At 41.0% G+C, this 23,016-nt stretch overlaps 1 protein-coding gene across 1 annotated transcript in view; it reads right to left on the bottom strand.

Annotated features, from left to right (window-relative positions):
- RP1 (RP1 axonemal microtubule associated) overlaps nt 1–23,016 on the bottom strand; it is a 200,837-nt gene that overhangs the window by 40,185 nt on the left and 137,636 nt on the right. The window contains exons 24-26 of the mRNA XM_045004065.1: nt 22,481–22,539; nt 22,126–22,170; nt 18,124–18,287 (exon numbers count right to left, since the gene is read on the bottom strand). Coding sequence (XP_044860000.1) covers nt 18,124–18,287; nt 22,126–22,170; nt 22,481–22,539 — 268 coding nt within the window. The remainder of the gene's footprint in view (nt 1–18,123; nt 18,288–22,125; nt 22,171–22,480; nt 22,540–23,016) is intronic.

Below are 23,016 nucleotides of genomic sequence, written 5' to 3' on the forward strand. Positions count from 1 at the left end.
CTTCCACCTCTCTTGTATTACAGAGCCAAGCCAGGCACAATTAAAGTCATATTTGGCTTCTATGACATTCTGACATGTGTGGCAATGGCATTATGTATGACACTAAATCTATACACCTGGCTGAAGTTAGCAGTGTGCCCACATTAGCATCATATGTTTTACCTGCAGCAGAGAGCTATGGCATTTGAAAGTGGGAGGCCAAAACTGACACAGATATGGGATATGGTGCTGATACTGAGAGCCAGTGGATGGCAGCAGGCAAAGATCACACAATCTGATGTGTGGAAGTGCAGGGTTTAAAGTGAGCTGGGTCTAACAAGGTTGCAAACCTTTAATCCAGCCTCTAAAATGTAGACTCCTAAGGTGAGGGAGTATTATAAACATATTTAACAAAATATCTGAGCTCTGACATTTTGTTGTGAAGTATGTAAATTGCATTGTTACTCAGGGACAGACCTAGCACTTTCTGGAGAACGTTTTAAGTCCTGGGCAATGCCTGTTATCTGTGGTGCAGTATTATTAGAGGGAATAGAACAGGTTCATCCTACAGCTCTGATACCAGGCTTGAACTCTGGATCATCTCCTGCATCAAGCTCTGAGGCAGGTGTGAGCTCCATCTCTAAACATGATACTCCCATGACTCTCATTCTCCTCACTGGAGGTGCCTTTGGAGTTGAAGTCACTGATACCAAACCACTAAAAAGCCCATCACTGATACATTTTTTAAACAACTGAAGCAGTGAACTGACTGTGAACCAGTTGGAACTGTTATTGAGAAAGAATGCAATAGCTATTATTGCTATCTTTGTGTAAGGCCCCAGAAGAACGAAGCCATGTCTTTGTTACTGATGTTTAACTTTATCTATAGTGCTATTCATATCCCAGAATCAATGTTAAATTGAGAGTTTTGTTCAAAAGGAAGGTTAACGTGGGAGACAGAGTTCCAAACTGGACCAATGTGGGAAGCTGTATATTGTGATTCCATTAGGGCAGACCAATAGCACAATGGGGTAGGGAGGACTGGGAAGAATGGGTGGGGACAGCACAGGAAAGCTGACCAAGGGAAAGAAAAATGGCCAATGTGAAAGTGAGACTAGTAAGGGAGCAGGGAAATGATGGGGCCTTCATCTTAGATGGGGGTACGGGACTCTTCCCCGTTACTGGGTAAGCATCTGAACAGTCAGACAGACAAGATGAAAAGGTGGTTCAAGGCAAATGAAGGTTGGGAAGAGCTCTATGCAGAAAGGAGAGCCCAGGGCTGTCATAAGCATAAGGTGAAGATCCTGGAAGTGACTGTTTCAGTCTGATTCCACTGAAGTTCTGTTTAGCTTCTCAAATGAATGTTTCTGCTCATATGTGCTGGAAGTAGGGGTGCTGCGGGTGTAGCAGGACCCCCTGGCCTGAAGTGATTTCCATCATATACAGGGTTTACAGCTTTGTTCAGTTGCTTTCAGCAATTATAAAAATTGTTCCAGCACCCCTGTTTCTGTGACTTTGTAGTACTCGCAGAACTCCCTGACATTCCGAGTGTAACATAAGGGGGCACAACTTAACTGAAGTCAAATTGCATCCACACATGCCAACTGTGAATTTGACCTGTAGAGTTAAAAAGCAAACAAATGGATTTGACTTGACAAAACAGCAGAGAACATCTCTATCCAATCTATTCAGAAAGGACTGGAGGTGTTTGAATTGTTGTATGCAGGACCTAATAAACACATACAGCATGTTTCTAAAATCAAGTTTCTAAAACGGAAAGGTTTTTTAAAGAGTAAAAGTCATGTAAAATACAGAGCAGTGTCACTTTAAAAATGTGATTAATATTCTTTTCACATTCAATGAGTGGATTATTAAAGTGAATTCTTGTGCCAAGAAATTCATGTTCATTTTTGCCGGAAACTAAGGCAGGAATGCTAATGACAGCCAGCAAATCAGGTATGTATGATGTTCTGAAAGGACATACAAAAACTTTACAAGTTTAGTCCATCTGTTGTAGTTTGGGGTGGGATCAATTTATCTTGCTGTTAGATCAGATCTCACATTGGTCTCACAGCAGTACTGACTTACTAAAATGTTGCTGTTTGCCAACTGGAATGCTGTCAAACATATGTCAGATTTAGCTCTTGCAGTGCAATGCAGATGAAAATGCTCTCACAATCACACTGTACTGCTAACAATTGTTTTTTTCCATCTTAAGGACTGCATCTTGAAGTTGTTCCTTCATTTCCAAGGTTGACTAAATCATCTTGAACTACTGCACAAATCAAATGCAAACTGGCATTTACAAATCTACTTTGACGCCCAGAACATTTTGTAAGTTGTTGTAGAGCAAAGTTGACTTGTTTCCCTAGTAACTAAAATGCTCATAAAAACTCTTCTAGTCTCTTTCTGTGATGGTACAATGGCTGCAAAAGTAACAATCAGTTTTATGTGGCGCTTGTCTTTCTGGCATAGCTGCAACAAAGGGTCTCAGGGAGCAGAAAGGATGGATCTTGTGGTTAAAGCCCAAGACTTTAAAAAAGGGAAGAAGGAGGATCTGGGGAACTACAGGCCAGTCAGCTTCACCTCAGTCCCTGGAAAAATCATGGAGCAGGTCCTCAAGGAATCAATTTTGAAGCACTTCGAGAAGAGGAAACTGAGCAGAAACAGTCAACATGGATTCACCAAGGGCAAGTCATGCCTGACTAACCTAATTGCCTTCTATGAGGAGATAACTGTCTCTGTGGATGAGGGGAAAGCAGTGAACGTGTTATTCCTTGACTTGAGCAAAGCTTTTGATACGGTCTCCCACAGTATTCTTGCCAGCAAGTTAAAGAAGTATGGGCTGGATGAATGGACTACAAGGTGCATAGAAAGCTGGCTTGATCATCAGGCTCAACAGGTAGTGATCAATGGCTCCATGTTTAGTTGTCAGCTGGTACCAAGCGGTGTGCCCCAAGAGTCAGTCCTGGGGCTGGTTTGGTTCAATATCTTCATTAATGACCTGGAGGATGGTGTGGATTGCACCCTCAGCAAGTTTGCAGATGACACTAAACTGGGAGGAGTGGTAGATATGCTGGAGGGTAGGGATAGGATACAGAGGGACCTAGACAAATTAGAGGATTGCGCCATAAGAAATCTGATGATGTTCAACAAGGAAAGTGCAGAGTCTTGCACTTAGGATGGAAGAATCCTATGCACTGCTACAGACTAGGGACCGAGTGGCTAGGCAGCAGTTCTGCAGAAAAGGACCTAGGGGTTACAGTGGACGAAAAGCTGGATATGAGTCAACAGTGTGTCCTTGTTGCCAAGAAGGCTAACGGCATTTTGGGCTATATAAATAGGGGTAGAGCCAGCTTTAGGAAATGCAGGGCCCGATTCGAATACCTGGCAGCGGTCCGGGTCTTCAGCGGCACTTCGGCGGTGGGGGGTCCTTCACTCGCTCCGGACCCCCTGCCGCTGAAGACCTGGAGCAAGTGAAGGACCCTCCGCCGCCGAAGTGTGGCTAAAGACCCGGACTGCCACCAGGTATGTAAAAAAAATTTTAAATTAAAAAGGTGCCTAAGGTGCAGGGTCCTCTTAGGCGCAGGGCCCGATTCCAGGGAATCGGGAGAATCAGCCTAAAGCCAGCCCTGAGTAGCAGCATTGCCAGCAGACTGAGGCATGTGATCGTTCCCCTCTATTCTGGAGATCTGTGTCCAGTTTTGGGCCCCATACTACAAGAAGGATGTGGAAAAATTGGAAAGAGTCCAGCGGATGGCAACAAAAATGGTTAGGGGTCTGGAGCACATGACTTACGAAGAGAGACTGAGGGAATTGGGGTTACTTAGTCTGCAGAAGAGAAGAATGAGGGGGGATTTGATAGCTGCTTTCAACTACCTGAAAGGGGGTTCCAAAGAGGATGGATCTAGACTGTTCTCAGTGGTACCAGATGACACAACAAGGAGTAATGGTCTCAAGTTGCAGTGTGGGAGGTTTAGGTTGGATATTAGGAAAAACTTTTTCACTAGGAGGGTGGTGAAGCACTGGAATGGGTTACCTAGGGAGGTGGTGGGATCTCCTTCCTTAGAGGTTTTTAAGGTCAGGCTTGACAAAGCCCAGGCTGGGATGATTTAGTTGAGGATTGGTCCTGCTTTGAGCAGGGGGTTGGACTAGATGACCTCCTGAGGTCCCTTCCAACCCTGATATTCTATGATTCTATGACTTGGAGATAGACACCCAGGGTTCTATTCCTAGTTCCAGTCTAGACTTTCTTAGCAACAATTCACAACCCCTCATGCCTTGGTTTCCCAACTGAGCAGGCTAATAATACTTACCAACCTCACATGGATACTGTGACACTTTCTTCATACACTTTGAGATTCTCAGGGGGAAGGCACAATACAAGCACAAGGTATTCTTATCTGTTAATATTAAATATGCAGCTTGTTTGAATTTCACTCGGGCCAAGTCTGATTTTCACATAGTTTGAATGACAGAATATGAATAATGGATGGTTGCTCTCTCATTTGACTTCTGCAAAGCAAGTGTTATTGCTCAGGGATAACGTGACATCATTTACAGGTTTCTAGTCTCCCTCTGACATGTACATAGCACCCCTGTTGACACCAATGGCCTGGCATTGGTGATTTAGGCAGTAGGGTTGGCAAAATAACTGAGCAGAACCAAATCATTATACAGGTTCAAAAGCCACTTGGTTAAACAGTACTAAAAATGTGATTGCAAGCCCTCTCTTCTTGTGATATCTCCAGTCTGGATTATAGTAGAGTTTGGATTTGGATCTAGAGCAAAATTTCCCCGCAATTTCGTAAGTAAGGATTTTTGTTTGTTTGTACGTATCTGGGATTTTGGTGTGGCCCATAATAGCCAAGTATGGATCTAGATCAAGATCTAAACTTTCACAAAGATCAAGGGTGCTCAGATCTGGGGTTAGAGGTTCCACTTTCTGGGCTAAATATCCTGAACCAATCAGATCCTCCAAACTTTATAGGGATTGTCTATCAGTAGTTACCATAACAGGTGCCACGGAATCTCCCCCCATAGAGTAATGTCAAAGCATCTAAGTCTTTATCTAGAGATCATGTATTTATTTCAATTTTGAAACATTTTTAAGCATAGACTGCCAATTGTGTGGATTTATGCCAAGCTGTGTGATGAGTGCTGAAGGTGACAGGAAGTTTAACCTTATGCAGTCACTGCTCTTGCAAGACATACCATAAGAACTTACCAACCTTAACAACATCGCTGTCAGTTCAATGACAATAGAAATCCATTCTCTTTATAATATTTTTCTTCAGCATTACATGTAATAAATGCATTTACTCATCCATCAGTGTCAACATTCATTACATTTTAACAATATTTTAGTACAACTATGTACTATGCATGGAAATGATGGACAGTACTTCTGCACAGTTCCAAATGACCAAATTTTCAAATATAAGTGCTTCATTTGCACCTACAATATAATACATGTGCAAATGGCTAATGGATGTATGCAAATACAAAATCTGCATACATAATTCATTTTTGTTCCATACAAATGCAAATTTCTCTTGTTAGTGACTTGTATTACTCTTGGGCCAAATTCTGTTCCCATTGAAGTCAATGGAAGCTTTGCCATTGGCTCAGTGTGAGTAGCTTTGGCCCTATATTTCTGATAGTGAAACTTACTGAAATTGCTTATACCTGAAAATTTGACCCTAAACCTTACCTGAGACCTTACTTTATGAATAAAGGTTAATTTATCCTAAGAGGATTCAAGGATGTCATTTATCAAATACTATACCTTTTATGTTTTAAAAGGATCTACATGGTTACTGTACACACGTAGTATTCTCACTGAAGTCACTTGGACCTGTTCTCATTTAGCTGAGGGCAGAACTGATTCCATAACATTTAAGCAACTGAAAGCAAAATTAACTAACTCTCATTTCAACAGGAACATGTTCAGTAGCAAGGTACTTCAATATAAGGATGGATGGACAGTGCAGGTGAAGATTCCTTTTGGATAGGAAAGCCATGTTCAGCCTCTCCGATCTACTCTTTGGTGAGGAGAAGGATAAGACTACAGAAAGTTCTCTGTAATTAAATACAGGCATTTTGCAAAGAGTTAGCACAGGACAACATTCGGATGAGTCAGCACTCCAGGACAAATTCATCCCTTGTATAACTCCACTGAAGTCCCAGTTCCTAATACAACTAATAGAGTCTATGATCAACAGGCAGCTGATGAATTTCCCATAAGGCTACATCATCAACAGAATGGCAGAGAAGTCGTATGTAATGGCTGGATTCCCAAAAGTAATAGAAATCATTGACTGTGGTAATTTACCTTCTGTGGCACCTGCAGATAATGAAGAAATCTATGGGAATAGAAAACATTTTCACATTGTGAGCATGCAGCTGGTATGCAATGCCAGAAATATTATAGCTATACCAGCAGAGTACCAAGGGTCCAGCCATGATACTTGTATTTTCCATTTGTCTGAACTCAGCCAGATTCCTGAATTGTGGCTAATGAACTTGGCATAGATACACATTAATCTTAGAATTAGGACATGTTGCTTGTACTCCCAGAGAGACTCAGGGGTCTCTGAGCAGAAGGTAATATGGACATATGACGAATGGGCTGAATCATCACATAGGGATCAATTTGTAAAATTTTTCCATGTTCATACAAATCTTGTTCCTAGAATTAGGTCAGATAACAGATACTTAGAATAACTGTCACCATATTGCAGCCGCACATTTCAGCATCGTCTGGTTTCCTCTTGCTGCCCTCCCATCCTTTATCCAGCCTGTCATTAATCCAAGAGAATTCACATTCATTTGCTCCCTGTATAGGCTATCAGTATCCAGATTTCCATCCACCAGAAATGGACAGACACTATTCATTATCCAACAAACTAGAAAGAGTGTCTCTCTAGTACTCTCTATACATTGGCTATGGCAAGGGCAGGCATTTTGATTCCTCCAAATACAGCCAATAGAAGAAAGTTGTCTCAAGAATGATACTACTGGAAATACTGTTTCGATTTTAAACTACGATGAGTCATGCTGATATTGAAGGGGGTGTCCAAGGAATTAGTTTGGTATCCAATACTATGACACTGGTCATTGGGCAGACGCTCAGCCCCAGCACACCAGTTCTGGGGATGTTTCCCCTTAAGGCTTGGGTTTGGGAATTCTGGGAAGTAGAGTTCACTGGAAGGAGTATATCACCAGGAAGGGGACTAAAGGATCATGAGATGACTCTGGAAGAAGTAGCTGGAGGTCAATATGTGGGAATAGCAGGATTGGGGCTCTCCACAGTGGCTAAACAGGCGGCCTGTGAACATTGCCTGAGAGGACCTTACCTGAAAGAGTAGATAAGATAGGCTGTAGAGAAGCCTAGAAGAAGTCAGGCCAGGTAGGATAACATATACAACTCTACCTACTCTTTCAGCACATATGACCATGCCACGGCCATCAACATAGCCCAATGCTTGGACAAGATCATCTTGTGGCTTAAGAAAAGCTGGTTGAAGCTGAACTTGAGAAAGACGGAGGTGATGTTGGTGGGCAGAGAAATATATTTTGCATCTTGGCTGCAAACTCTTCAATCTCCTTTGGTTGAAGGCATACACCCACAGTTGGTCAATTCAGTCCATAATTTGGGAGCACTCATGGATTCCTCACTGATGCTAAGATCTCACATAGCAGCACCTGCAAGTAATGCTTTCTATCATCTCCAGTTTGCTAGTAGACTGCATCCAATCCTGGCCTCAGTTATACATACCTTTGTCACCTCCCATCTTGACTACAGCAATGCAATATATCTGGACATGAAGCCATCAGCCCTTAGGAAACTCCAGCTATCACTGAACACTGCTGTGCATTTCCTCAGCAACAAAGGCTATCACAAGTACTTCAAAACTGCCTTCCACTCTGCGATGGAATGCTAAACTGTATTATAACATGGTAACATACCTTACCTGAACTGGTTAACAGTCATACCTGTAAGTGCATTAAAGTATCTTAAAGACAACACATCTCTTGTATCTCTCTCCACGATGGAAGCTCTGTAGCCAGTCCAAATCTGGTACAGAAGGCTGACCTGCTAGTAGCAGCCCTGCAAACTACCATGCACAAGGAGTGCATGACGTGGTGTCAGAAGTAAAGGTAGCCTAACTAGTGCCAGAGGAGAACAGAAACAGACGGGGACAGTAACAAAGGTTGCAAACCAAAGAAAAGAAAAAAGCAATAAAGGTTGTAGGATCAATCTCATCAACATACCCCTCTTCAATGCTCCAGAGACCTTCACTTTGACAGACTTTCAGAATGGACAGACTGGAAGCAGCATTTTGCATTTCTGTTGAAACTCCATTAGGAAACTGGAGAAATACAGGTATTGTATTTAATTTTCATGCTATGGGGAAGCAGGTAGGGCATATCTTTAAATCCTTTGCCTTTACCGACAACAATCGCAATGATGACTGTGGAAGAGTTCTGGCTATTTTTGATACATATTTCATACGTCAGAGAAATGTGGTTTATGAAAGGGCATGTCTTCACAAAGAATTCAAGAACCAGGGGAATCTGTTGAAGCTTTTATAAGAACTGTGATTGGGGACTATAAAATTTGAAAATATGAGAGATACTGGTTATTGGGTTTACAGACAAAAGTATTTCAAAGTAGCTAAAATTAAAGACAGGTTTAACCCAACACTCAGCAACCCAGATAACAAAGCAGACTGAGCTACTAAAGCAGCAAAAGAAAAGGTCAGAGCAACTTGAAAAACCTTAAAAAACAGAAACTAGTTTAGAAGTAGTAAACAGACATAGCATGATTGCTAAAAGTAATTATAATAAAACCCCTGAGGCATTGAGGGACAAATCCCAGGCTAACTGCAAAACCTTTCAGACTAAATATACAAGAAGTGGAAAAATTCATAGTCCAAGAGATGAGTATCAGAGGGGTAGCCGTGTTAGTCTGGTTCTGTAGAAGCAGCAAAGAATCCTGTGGCACCTTATAGACTAACAGACGTTTTGCAGCATGAGCTTTCGTGGGTGAATACCCACTTCTTCGGATGCAAGTGGTGGAAATTTCCTGGGGCAGGTATATATAAGCAAGCAAGAAGCAAGCTAGAGATAACGAGGTTAGATCAATCAGGGTGGATGAGGCCCTGTTCTAGCAGTTGAGGTATGAAAACCAAGGGAGGAGAAACTGGTTCTGTAATTGGCAAGCCATTCACAGTCTTTGTTTAGTCCTGAGCTGATGGTGTCAAATTTGCAGATGAACTGGAGCTCAGCAGTTTCTCTTTGAAGTCTGGTCCTAAAGTTTTTTTGCTGTAGGATGGCCACCTTAAGATCTGCTATTGTGTGGCCAGGGAGGTTGAAGTGTTCTCCTACAGGTTTTTGTATATTGCCATTCCTAATGTCTGATTTGTGTCCATTTATCCTTTTCCTTAGAGACTGTCCAGTTTGGCCGATGTACATAGCAGAGGGGCATTGCTGGCATATGATGGCATATATTACATTGGTGGAAGTGCAGGTGAATGAACCGGTGATGTTGTGGCTGATCTGGTTTGGTCCTGTGATGGTGTTGCTGGTGTAGATATGTGGGCAGAGTTGGCATCGAGGTTTGTTGCATGGATTGGTTCCTGAGCTAGAGTTACTATGGTGCGGTGTGCAGTTGCTGGTGAGAATATGCTTCAGGTTGGCAGGTTGTCTGTGGGCGAGAACTGGTCTGCCACCCAAGGCCTGTGAAAGTGTGGGATCATTGTCCAGGATGGGTTGTAGATCCCTGATGATGCGTTGTAGGGGTTTTAGCTGGGGACTGTATGTGATGGCCAGTGGAGTCCTGTTGGTTTCTTTCTTGGGTTTGTCTTCCAGTAGGAGGCTTCTGGGTACACGTCTGGCTCTGTTGATCTGTTTCCTTATTTCCTCGTGTGGGTACTGTAGTCTTGAGAATGCTTGGTGGAGATTTTCTAGGTGTCGGTCTCTGTCTGTGGGGTTAGAGCAGATACGGTTGTACCTCAGTGCTTGGCTGTAGACAATGGATCTTGTGGTGTGTCCGGGATGGAAGCTGGAGGCATGAAGGTAGGCATAGCGGTCGGTAGGTTTTCGGTATAGGGTGGTGTTGATGTGACCATCACTTATTTGCACCGTGGTGTCTAGGAAGTGGACCTCCCGTGTAGATTGGTCCAGGCTGAGGTTGATGGAGGGGTGGAAGCTGTTGAAATCGTGGTGGAATTTTTCCAGAGTCTCCTTCCCATGGGTCCAGATGATGAAGATGTCATCGATGTAGCGTAGGTAGAGAAGGGGCGTGAGTGGACGGGAGCTGAGGAAGCGTTGTTCCAGGTCGGCCATAAAAATATTGGCATATTGTGGGGCCATACGGGTGCCCATAGCGGTGCCACTGATCTGGAGATATATATTGTCAGCAAATTTGAAATAGTTGTGTGTGAGGATAAAGCCACAGAGCTCAGCAACCAGGTGTGCTGTGGCATCATCAGGGATACTGTTCCTGACAGCTTGTATTCCATCAGTATGTGGGATGTTAGTGTAGAGAGCCTCTACATCCATGGTGGCCAGGATGGTGTTTTCTGGAAGGTCACCAATGCATTGTAGTTTCCTCAGGAAATCAGTGGTGTCACGGAGATAGCTGGGAGTGCTGGTAGCATAGGGTCTGAGTAGAGAGTCTACATATCCAGACAGTCCTTCAGTGAGAGTTCCAATGCCCGAGATGATGGGGCGTCCAGGATTTCCGGGTTTGTGGATCTTGGGTAGTAGATAGAATAACCCTGGTCGGGGCTCTAAGGGTATGTTGATTAGTTCTGGTGTTAGCCACAATCCTACAATCTAGAAAGAAGGCCATATTGGTTAAAAAAAATTGTAGAGGGGAAGTGAAAGCAGCTAGAAAAAATAAAAATAATAATATATAACAAATGGAAGGAAAAGGAATTAGATTGTAATAAATCAGAAGTTAGGAATTGTAGAAAATTGATAAGGGAAGCAAGGAGAAATCTAAGGCCAGCAGAGTTCAGGACAATAAGAAGTTGGTTTTAAGTATATTAGGAACAAAAAGAAACCTAACAATAGTATTCCTCCGTTAATAGATGAAAGGATAGAATTATCAATAATAATGTAGAAAAAATAGAAATGTTAAAAAAATATTTCTGTTCTTTGTTTGAAAAAAGAACAGATGATATAATCATATCATATGATAACACTCTTTCCATTCCACTAGCATCTCAGGAAGATGTTAAATGGAAGCTATCAAAGATAGACATTTTAAAATCAGGACGTCCTTGAGTTTTAAGAGAGCTATCTGAGGAACTCACTGGACTATTAATGGTTTTTTTTCTTAAGTCCTGGAACACTAGGGAAGTTCCAGAAGAAAGCTAATGTATTGCCAATATTTAAAAAGGGTAAATTGAATGACCTGGTAGTTATAGATATGTGAGTCTGATATCGATCCTGGGCAAGATAATGGAGCAGCTGATATGGGATTCAGTTAATAAAGAATTAAAGGAAGGTAATATAATTAATGCCAATCAACATGGATTTATGGAAAATAGATCCTGTCAAACTAACTTGATATGTTTTTTTTAATGAGATTACGAGTTTGGCTATAAAGGTAAGAGTGTTGATGTATTCGACTTCTATAAGACTTTAACTTGGTACTTTTGATTAAAAAATTCAAACAATATAAAATTAACATGGCACACACCAAATTCATTAAAAGCTGGCTAACTATCTCAAAATATCATTGTAAATGGGGAACCATCATTGAGAAGGTATGTTTCTAGTGGGGTCCCGCAAGGATCCGTTTTTGGCCCCTTGCTTGTTAACATTTTTATCAATGACCTAGAAGAAAATATAAAATCATCACTGATAAAGTCTGTGGATGACACAAAAATTGGGGGAGTGGTAAATAATGAAGAGAGGTCACTGATACAAAGCAATCCAGATCACTTGGTAAGCTGGGCACAGACAAACAAGATGCATTTTAATATGGCTAAATGTAAATGTATACATTATGAACAAAGACTGTAGGCTATATTTACAGTATGGAGGACTCTATCCTGGGAAGCAGTGACTCTGAAAAAGAGTTAGGGATTGTGGTGGATAATAAGCTGAACATGAGCTCCCATTGTAACGCTGTGGCCAAAAGCACTAATGTGACACAGGAGAATCTTGAGAAGAAGGAAAGATGTTATTCTACCTCTGTATTTGGCAGTGGTGTCACTGCTGCTGGAGTACTGTGTCCAGTTCTGGTGCTCACAATTCAAGAAGGATGTTGATAAATTGGAGAGAGTTCAGAAGAACTAGAGGGATGATCAGAGGATTAGAAAACATGCATAATAGTGAGAGACTCAAGAAGCTCAATCTATTTAGCTTAACAAAGAAAGTTGGGGAGTGACTTGATTACAGTCAATAAGAGCCCACTTGGGGAACAAATATTTGAAAATGGGCTCTTCAGTCTAGTAGAGAACGGTATAACATGATCCAATGGCTGGAAATTGAGGCTAGATACATTCAGGTAAATAAGGCATAATTTTTAACAGAGTGGGTAATTAACCAGCAGAACAATTTACCAAGGGTTGTGGTGGATTCTCCATCACTGGCCATTTTAAAATCAAGACTGGATGTTTGTCTAAAAGATCCGCTCTAGGCATTTTTTCAGGGAAGTTCTATGGCCTGTATTATACAGGTGGTCAGACTAGATGATCACAATCACCCCTTCCAGCCTTGGAATTTATGAAGCCATGAACTAGAGGAGGTAGCTTTATGCCACCTTTACATCCCCTGATCTTGGCTGGGGATATATTTCAGCTGGCTAGATTTGTTAGAGTCTCAGGGATGCCCTAAGTTGTATCCAACTGTCCTGGGACCTAAAGTGTCATTTTGGCAACCAGGGATAGCCTGTCTGCTGTCCCTGAGTGCTTGGAAGTGTGTGGAATAGAGCTAGTATATTGGATTGATGTCATTTTGGGGATTGCCCCATTCTGGAGGAATACTCAGCTAGCTGGTTAGAGAACCAAGGGGTTAACTCAAGCTGCTAACCTTAGTTAAAAGCCAAGTTGCCATATTTTCACTGCTATTTTTAATCTTTTTTTCCCCAGTGCAGACATATTCTTAGATCCGATGTACTAATGGCCAATTGAGTCCTTTCTCTTTTGAATCAGCCCCATAGGAATATACTTAAACAGAATGAAAACTTAACAAATAAATATAGCACTATAAATTGAGTGCACAGTGCAATAAAATATAATGTGCACTTTATGGAAAGAATAGTATCATTTACCAATAAATCACTAATAATTGGAAGGGAAAAGACAGCTTTTAATACTTTGCTACAATACCTTCACACTAACAATATAGTCATTACATTTTATGATCAAGTGTCTTTGCAAGTATTGGGAAAGGCCCCACAACGGATTTGTGCTTATTTCTAAAATCAGGCACTTTGCCACAATAGACTGTGACAGTATTTCCAACAGGCACTTCAGAGAAAATCAAAGGACTCTAACTAGTGCAAATGGAGAGAGATGCAGTGCTGTCCATTACAGAGGGGGCCCAGGCCACAAAATTCAGATAAGGATTTGATCCACATTTCTCAGTTCTCCCCACAAAATTTGAGGTTTTTGGATAAGGGGATTCAGCTGGGCTTGTTATAAACAGAGTCCCTAATTGTGAAATACAAAGCCACAGATTTTAAGTCACCAGAGTTCATGCATTCTTATTCATATTAATCTTTCTCTTAATTATTATTTTAATAATGTGCCCAGCACCATAAAGGCTAATGCTGCCCCAAAGAGCTTGCAGTCTAATATGCTGACAGAAGAGGCCTGGGGAAACCCTTAGTAAGCAGGAGCCAGATTCTGCCACAGTTAGTAACCTTACTCTGCGGGCAGACCTACTGGGCTAGAATCTCAGTTGATGTAAAACAGTGCTGCTCCACTGAAGTCAACATTGCTAAGGGTGGAAGAATCTGGCTCCAAGTCTGTGTGCTCGTTCCACAGTGAAGTAATAATGCCTAGGAGATTATAGCTAACTTGTAACAAAGGTAATAGCTAACGTTCCTCTGGCCATTTCTCTTTGGAAGGGGGAAAGAGATAGTGTGCCATAATCAAACACTAGAAGAAATCACAGAGAGAGGATTTTTTCAAGCAGAATATGAGGAAGCATCATTATGTATCATAAGACTAGCTCTTAAATATAATTTACAATACAATAAAAGTTTAGTTGCTCAAGACATTGCTAGGATCAGTATTTTGGAAAACAGTCTGGATACTGTGGAGGCAGCAGAAGTAAACAGGGGAAACCAGATTAAAATTTTGAAACAAACTCTAACCCCTTGGCAGAGCAACATTCTTTATTAGAGGAAAATGTGATTCTCCACAGAATAATTATTCACTGAAAATCATGCATGAGTAATGCCAAAAGCAGAAAACCATCCTCAAGTAGTAGTATAGCCTCTTTCAGCCCATGGGGAAATTATCAGAACCACTCAGGGAAAACCTATTCTTGTAGAATGAGCACACCAGGTAGGGCAGATATTGCAACAGTAAATCTTCCCATCGGCTTATGCTTGGAAAGAAAAGCACTAGAAAGCTACCTCCAATGTGGTGCAGCCAGCAAACAGCTACTCTGTGAGCCCAGAACCTTAGACTCCAGCCAGAAACAAAGATGTTCCCCATCACAAGACAATAAACTATCTCCACTAAATTTCTTCTGTTGCAATTAAATTGTTAATACCTTAGGGAAAGATCCTTGCCATACTTTACACTTGTAAAGTGCAATACACACCCACAAGATGATTTTGATCTCACTTATAGAGCCAGGCAGGAAATATTTTCCCCATCCCAGGAATATTTCCTAGAGTTCAAAATTTCTTCCCATCTTGAGTCAGGACGAAAACTCTCAATCTCAAAAATATTCATGAACTGTTCTACTCACTTACGCCAGTGTGAATCAGAAATAAGTGGAGCTGGCCCACTGTGTAAAACCTGTATAAGTGACATCACAATTAGGCCCCATATAAATCAATAAAGTCTTGGTTACAGATTTCTCAGAAAAGATTTTGATTTTATTTACCTTTGGACTTTAATCCCCTTCACACACACACACCCCATGTTTGCTTTCTTTGATGTTCTTGAATACTTGCTGTGTTGGCTTTAGAGAGAATGTTCAGATACTTCACAAACTACACTAATGTATATGAAGTTAACATTGCTATCTGTGAGCTTATTATAATCTTGATTTTCGTGAGGATTGTTCTTTCCTACTTTGGAGTCTGGCTCAGCTTTTTTATGTTATCTCATTCTCTTTTTGTGGGACTTGTGGCAGCAATTGTGACTAAGGGACATTAGAAAATGGAGGGTATTTTATTGTCCTTCTGCAGGACATGTGTGTATTCTGTTTTTTCCATTACATTTAATGATACATTCTTATGGTTTTCTGTAAAAATCAGTAACACGGTTTATAAAAACAAAAAACAAAAACAAAAGCCCCACTACAACCCCAAAACAGATATCAATGCTATATACGTTCAGATGCAAGTTAAATGGCCTTCAGAGACCACATATAGCAGATTCCTAAATGAGGGATGAAATCCTGCCTTTCAGAAGTCAAGAGGAGTTTGTCATTGACTACAGTGAGGCCAGGATTCCCTCAAAGATATTTATTGGATGAAACAACCGCTGTGTAAGAAATAGCAGTAGGTAACATTCTACTTTCCAACAACTCCACAGCTTTTTGTGCTATTAACTGATACTAAATTATTATAGGATGTTCTTAGAATACAGCACGATAGGTGGATGCATGGAAGCAACAGAGGTACGAGCTCAAAAGGCTGCCAAGCAACCAAAGCTGGATTTTTAACCCATCTTGTCCCTATGAACTAAGTTGTTATATTTTTTTTTAGCAATTTCCTTAGGAAAACAAGCAAAAGAGAACTCCAATGTCTTAAAAAGCCCCAATGAAAACCAACCTGCCTTTGTATCTTTTTAATACTAATGTTTAAAATGTCTTAAGCTGATGTAGCATTTGGTATGGCGTATTCTGTATAAATGGTTGAGAATGTGATAGAACATGGTAAAATCATCTTAACATTGATGTTTTGTAAAAAGCTTGGTGTACAATTCGAAGATGTTTCTTATGACAGAAATTTATGGAGCCAAATTCATGTTCTTTTTTATTTGAAAGAATGTACAATCACCGCCTGCAATTTTTCGTTCAGGCTGGCGAATAGTTTCCATTCCAGAGAAATAAAGGTCCCTGGATTAGAAAAAAAAAATACTGAAAAATACTAACACGCTTTTGGAGAGCATGATTTTTTGCCTTGTAGATTATTAAAAATAAATCAATGATCTTATTAAATCCATCATTTAAGATTATGAAAGAAGTCCGTTTAGGGAAAGGGATGCTGCTTACATTTATCTGCTCTCTGATTATCATCACCATCATCTGTCAGTAGCAGCTGAACTTGAGAAGAGCGGTTCTCATGAGAAGGTGGGACGGATCTGGCCAGCCTGCAGGTTTTGCTTTTTTTGGTGAATTCTGGGTTGTACGTCAAGCAGAAGCTTCCCCAAGGGTCACTAAAGTTTAAAACGCCTGATTCTCACTTACACAAACCTCCCTCTACACCACTTGAGTCCTAAAATGGGCGTAATTTTTATACCCTTTGTTTAACTGGGAATCTGGTTCTGCTGAGAACAGACCAGCAGGCCTAGTGGTCCAGGTACCAGGTCTTGCTGCACTGCATGGAGGAACAGGGTGAGCCCTGAACAGGAAATCCACCTGGAGGGAGCAGCACTGCATTCCTTACGAGGAAAATAGGTTAATGAGCTGGTCACTACCCTCCAACAGACTGAGTAGGTAGGTAACAAGCTGTTAGCAAATGGCATTAACCAAACTGTTACAAAACTTCAGACAGGTTTCATTTAAGGGCGGGTAAATATTCAAGATGATATTTTAATTTAACTGAACCTGTTCACTTGTTCTGAGTGACGGGTACAGGAAGGGTTAAATTCTGCCTTCAGATAGACATGAATATCATCCATAATGTTCACTCGGGATCTGATTTTGACCTCGCTTACACCAGTTTTACATCACTGTAACTGCACTGACTTCAGTGGTGTTATTACTGATTTACATCCGTAAAAGTGAGAGGAGGATCAGGCCCCATGTGCAACACTCCACTGGGAGAATCTGCATTAGTTAATTTTTGCACTTCTAACTGGAAATCACAAGATATAATTCACAAAGAAACCACCACCTATTGCCATGTGACTGGTAGTGATTCTCCATCATCCACTTTCTGTGCCTTATCCTACAGCAACCTAAGTAACATACTATGGACTAGGTGATTTTAGGCACAACCCTGATGTAACTGTGTAACTGCATCACCCCAAAGAGAGGCCCTGTGGAAGCACTGTGTCCCTGAGACACCCTTCAGAGTCACAATTTCCTTGCCTTCCTTCCTCATTGCTCCTGGGGTGTGGTCAGTGCCTGCTGGCTTTCACCAGCAGAAAATTAGCACACACATCACTGTGGCTCACTGGCGGCTTGGCACGAAGCTCTGCCCATTCCCCATTCCTCCCGGATCACCATCTCCAAGGAGAGACTAAGAAGGCGTACCAGTGCTTACTTCTGTGTCCCTGGACCCAAGGTGCAGCTAGCTCATATAGGAGTACCGGGTGTGGAGTGGGGAGAGAGACTCTTACTCCCCTCAAAGCCTGTGAAGGACAAGCTGTAATTTAGCCCTACCTTATTAATATGACATCAAGAATGGATCCAAGAAAAGGAAATGATTTTTTGCCTTGCACGTGAACTCTGCTTATTTAAAATTAGAATTTTAGCCACAGGGAGCTAGTTCCTAGAGCCACAGGAAGCAAGTTCCAAGAATCTTCTGCTTCATGCGCTTTTCCCTGCATATGCTGACTTGACTCTCCCCAAAAATATACAATGCCACCATTCTGCCAGGGAATTTTCATGCAGCATCCATGAACAATTCAGCAAAACAAAAACAAAACCAGTTTATATACATATTGCTTGAGTCCACTTTATTAATATTATCCGCTTTTGAGTGAACCCGTTTTAAATATGTCTTGTAAGTAAATTCTCCAATGTTTATATAAAACAGAACTGTACCTTGAATGTATCTGCACTGTTGGGATTAAACAGCTGGTGCTTCCCAGATCCCAGAATAATAGGACCAGAAGACCTGTTTTCTCCATAAGCGTAAAGGGACACTGTTGCTGTTGTGCCAGCTGTTTGGAAGTCCCCAGTGACTACAGTAATCTTCCAGTCTCCTTCTGCAGAGTAAAAATAAAATGGAAACACTTTTATCACAGCAACTGCTATGTGGCTGGGGAGCTGCCTACTGCAAATCATGCATGACCAAGTCCCAGAGGACTGTAACTATTGTGCACCTGAGAAGCAATGGTGTTCAGAGACATGCTGGCTGAATTGCAAAATAATGTTGGAAATTCAGGTTCAGCTTGGATAAGGATCCAACAGCTCAGATGCTTATCTCGGCCTCTCCTCAAGTCTGCAAAGTTAAGCTGGAAATCTCATGAGAACTGGCTGCTCTCTTGAGATTTCTGGCAATTTCCCACCTGAAGCATCTGTGATGGATGTGGGGGGATCCTTTCCTGCAGGATTTGGATCACAATCCTCCTGGCTGCTGCCCATAAATTCCATAGGAACAAAAAGTATCAGAACATTTCAAAACCTTTACAAATGTTTGAATTAAGTCAAAACTATCCTCATCTTGTCTCCTTATCCCTGCCCAAATATTAGTGCGTCATGTAACCAAGCACTCTAGTTGCAAGAGGGAAAGTGTGGGATTGAGATCATCTGTGAGTGGATCTCTATGTTAAAGGAAAGATCCAGAAAACTTTGTGAGCCACTGATATAAGGCATCCCTGATCTCTGTATACTATAATGCCATTTCATCTGCAATACACTGCATACATGTTATATAAATATCTGCAATCGGCTTAATACAAATCTCATTAAGAAGATCAATTCACAAAGAGAAATTGTGCTCCTACATCTGAGAACAGGAATCATGAGCTCTCTGCCATTTCTTTTACTGTGCTTTTTGCCATGTGTGTGCAACAGGTTCCACCTAGTGACTTTAATTCATTTTGGAGAAAGCAAAACAGTTTGGAGAAAGCAAAATAAAATCCTAGCCCACAGACTTGTTGTAGATAAACGCCACAGTATACACTGCAGTTTTATTAATAAAAAGCCTTGGGTTTGTTAATTGCCACATGAGTCAAGACTCAGGAATCAGACTGAAATGCTTTATTTTGGGCAATGGTTCTACTGCAACCTGGGAGAGGAGTTGGGATAGGGAGTGTGATCTCCTGTTTTCCATGCCAGTAAGAGCTGGGTTCCAACTGAAAATGATATAGCAAGTTTCGGGGGCAGGGCGGGTTTCAAGCACACGAGGGAAGCTAAAGACCCATTTCCCATTGAAAGGCAATGGGAGTTGGGCCTAACTCCCCTTCGTGACTTTGAAAAATTTCCCCCTCATGTCAATTTCTAGAGACCCACTTTCCTAGCAAAGGAACCACATTTACAGGTGGCAGGAGATACATTTACCTCCATTGGAGGAAGGATTATCCCCAAAATACTGGAGGTAGAAGAATTAAAGAGGTGAAAAGGGGGATTCTGAAGGACTCCCTATTCCAACACTCGGTGTATAAGACTATTTTTAAAAATGAAAATCTGCCTTTTCTATTTCCCCAACAATGTAATTTTACTTTTCAGAAAGCCCGGGTTACTTTGGGGTCATTTGGCTGGCAAAGAAAGGAGTCTCGTTACTTAAGAGATAACATGACAAATAAAGAACATTACTGACAAGATATAAAATGCAGCATGTTCTACCTCAGTTCAAATTCTGAGTTCCAAAATTCTCTGGAAAGACACTGGGGTGCAAAATTTTAAATGTGCTAAAAAAATATTTTTTGCCTGGATTTCTATGTTGCCTCAATTATAGTGTCCCAAAAGTCTTTCCTCCTACATTCTAAAGACTGCTCATCATGTTAGTATGATGTTAGTACAGAACTTTCTCTTAAAATCTACTTAGGTAGTATGAGATTGTTGTGCTTAGGTTTGGGGAAGGTGGGAGATGAGGGGCAGTTATGATCCTCAATTTGTGTCCTTAAGGTAGGCAATGCAGTCTTGGAGTAGCATTATTAGTGCTCTCAAGTCTGGACATTCTGCCTAGCTTTGGGAAATGCAGAGGAGACATCCCTAAAAGAACCTTTTACAAGTAGAAATGGGCCTACGCCGTGAAGTTCAGCTGTGCCTCCTGAGCTGAAACTCTCGAAAGATGGGGATATCTGGATTCAGGTTTAAATTTGGACTGTTATGCAGTACGAGGCCATCACTGAAGTCCAAATCCTAATCTCAACCAGGTGTGAATTTTCCCAAAGGCATGTTGGGGGTCTTGGTTTGCCCCCATCTTCCTTACACTGATCTCCTAAAAGTTTTGAAATGTGATTTGTTGTTTGGTATAAGAAGAGATGCAGAAGTAAAAGGAGCGTGTGGCAGTGGAGAAGACAGTAATAAAGACAGACAAGGAGAATGATACAGTGGAGTGTATGTATGGGATAAGGATCTCAAGACTTTCTAATCCCCAAGTGGAAGCAAGTGCCCTAACCACTGGGGTGGGCTATAAAATCAGTCAGTTTCTCTCTCAATATTTCCTGTTGGAGCTGTTACATTGTGTATAAATAATTGACCATCCAATAGAATAGAGTCCCCAGTCTAACTTGGGATGTTGGAGTCCAGGTTCAAGTCCCTGCTCTGAATCAAGAACTTAAACCTAGGCCTTCCAAGTCCCAGGTAAGTACTCTAACCACTGGGCTAGTGGCATTCTAGGATTGGCTCATTTCTCATATAGCCTAGAACTGAGGATATTTTCATCAAAGCCAATAAGTATCCACAAAACATATCAGTTTCAACAGAAAGAAAAGGTACTCAGATTTTTATCAACCAGCTTTACCAGTCAGCAAGTTGGTGCTTCATTCTGGTTCTGGATCAGGGTCAAAATGCTAAACTCAGAGTGCTCTTTGCAGGCCCAAGCCTGTGATGTCCACTGAAAATACGTGAACTGAATACATCATAAACTTAGAACCCCACTCCCCATCATTTTTCTAGACTTAAGTGGCCATTTCTATATGCAGTGATTATATTGCATGGTCAGACACACTTGGCTGAATTGATACAATGTAGTGTCTAGTTCTGTGGACGCAGGAAGAACTAGACAGAGTTCCTTCTAAAACTGACTAAAGACTAGGAACTGGATTGGTGGAACTATGGCAGTATTAACGAGCAAGCCCCAGCACAGAGCCTGGTAACTGCAAAGAAAATGTTCTTTCTGAGAAAGGCAATAAAGGATGAAGGAAAAAGTAGTTGTTATTCAAAATAAAATTTATACAAGTAAAATGTGGATTTGAATATAATTTGCAGAATAGATACAAATTTTATAATTAACAATTTGCCTCAGGGACACCACTTGAAAAGAGGTACTTGGGTCTCAGTGGATATCTTGATTGCTACAGTGAATTATGAACACATTTTAAAACTTTTTCCTGACATCTTCTAAATTGTTGCTCAAGCTACAGCATAAAGTATTCCTTACAGCCGGGGGGGAAAGTTGTGTGTTATTCAGATATATGTAATGTAATTTTATCAGGACAGAAAAGTCAATCTGGGCAAGAAAGAAATTGCAGGTAGAATTGGAAAATGGAGAACTAATGGAAAGAGCTAATTATACATGGCCTTGGGTGACAGATGCCACAGAGCCATGATGGAAAGATTAACTAAAAAAAGTAAAATTCAGATGGATTATCATTAATTACTAGGAAAATTATAAATGCCCAGATAACCAGTGAAAGACCACAAAATTATTGGCATGAAAAATGACAGAATAAGGAAAAGAATTTTCAAATAGCACCGCTGAAGTGATTTATCATTTAAACCAAAATGAAGAGTTCAGGGCTTACTGCAATAGTCTAATTGTGTATTGTAATTAAAAATGTAAAAGCAAATAAATAGGCAAAAAATGTGCAAGGCAGGTAGTTCTGAAACAGAGACACTCTTGATTAGAATACAGAAGGCAGCAGCAGGATTTACCATTTGCTTCATCTTGCGTTTTCAGCTGACGATTTATTTGCAGTTCTGCCAAAAATAAAATATGAAGTGCAGTTAATAATAGACCTGGCTGGTTACATTAAGAAAAGGCGGAGGGAAAGATAGCGTGATATTAACCTTTGGGCTCCTGCATAAGCAAATCCTCCCTCTCTCACCTCCTAATTATAATATAATATAATATAATATAATATAATATATAAAAACTTGCCTAGGAAATGGAACTATGAAAGCTGCAAAAGGGTTAAGGTTAAATTTTAAGTATAAATTCAGCACAAAGATTCTGAGCAAACCATACAAATTATTGATTTCATCTCCATAATGTAACAATAACCCTTACCTTCAGGGTAGAGCTCGATTTCTGAGTGAATTATTCCCTGGGACATAAATGGAAGCCACCTGAGCATAAGCAAGCAAATAAGAAAGAAGATTGGAATCAATTTGTTCTTCATTGCATGTAACTGAATGATTGGAGGATTATTTTGAATGTTAAACCTGTGTAGTAGCAGGGGAATTGTCTCTTGAGCAGGTGCAGTATAGTTTGATACATAGTACAAATTCAGGCCTCGAAGCTACAAAGGGACTGTGCAGGTTTAAGAGCCCTTGCTGACATAAACTGCACCTTTGCAGGACTGGGGCCTAAAGACAACATTCAAGATAGCAGAGAACTGGTGTGGAAAAAATAAGATCCAGCCTCAACTATAACAGCTGAATCAAAATCAAAGGTGTCTTATTTTGAAGAGGGTTTGGATAAGCACTGCCTATCCCATAACTCTAACATAGTTACTCCTCAAAGAGAGAGTTATTTTTACTTAAGGTAAACTCTCAGTCCCTGGGCCAGAAGTGCATACAGTATTTGTTCCGTTTGGAGAAGCC

Source organism: Mauremys mutica, chromosome 2, assembly GCF_020497125.1.
Source record: "Mauremys mutica isolate MM-2020 ecotype Southern chromosome 2, ASM2049712v1, whole genome shotgun sequence".
NCBI classification, from domain to species: domain Eukaryota; kingdom Metazoa; phylum Chordata; order Testudines; family Geoemydidae; genus Mauremys; species Mauremys mutica.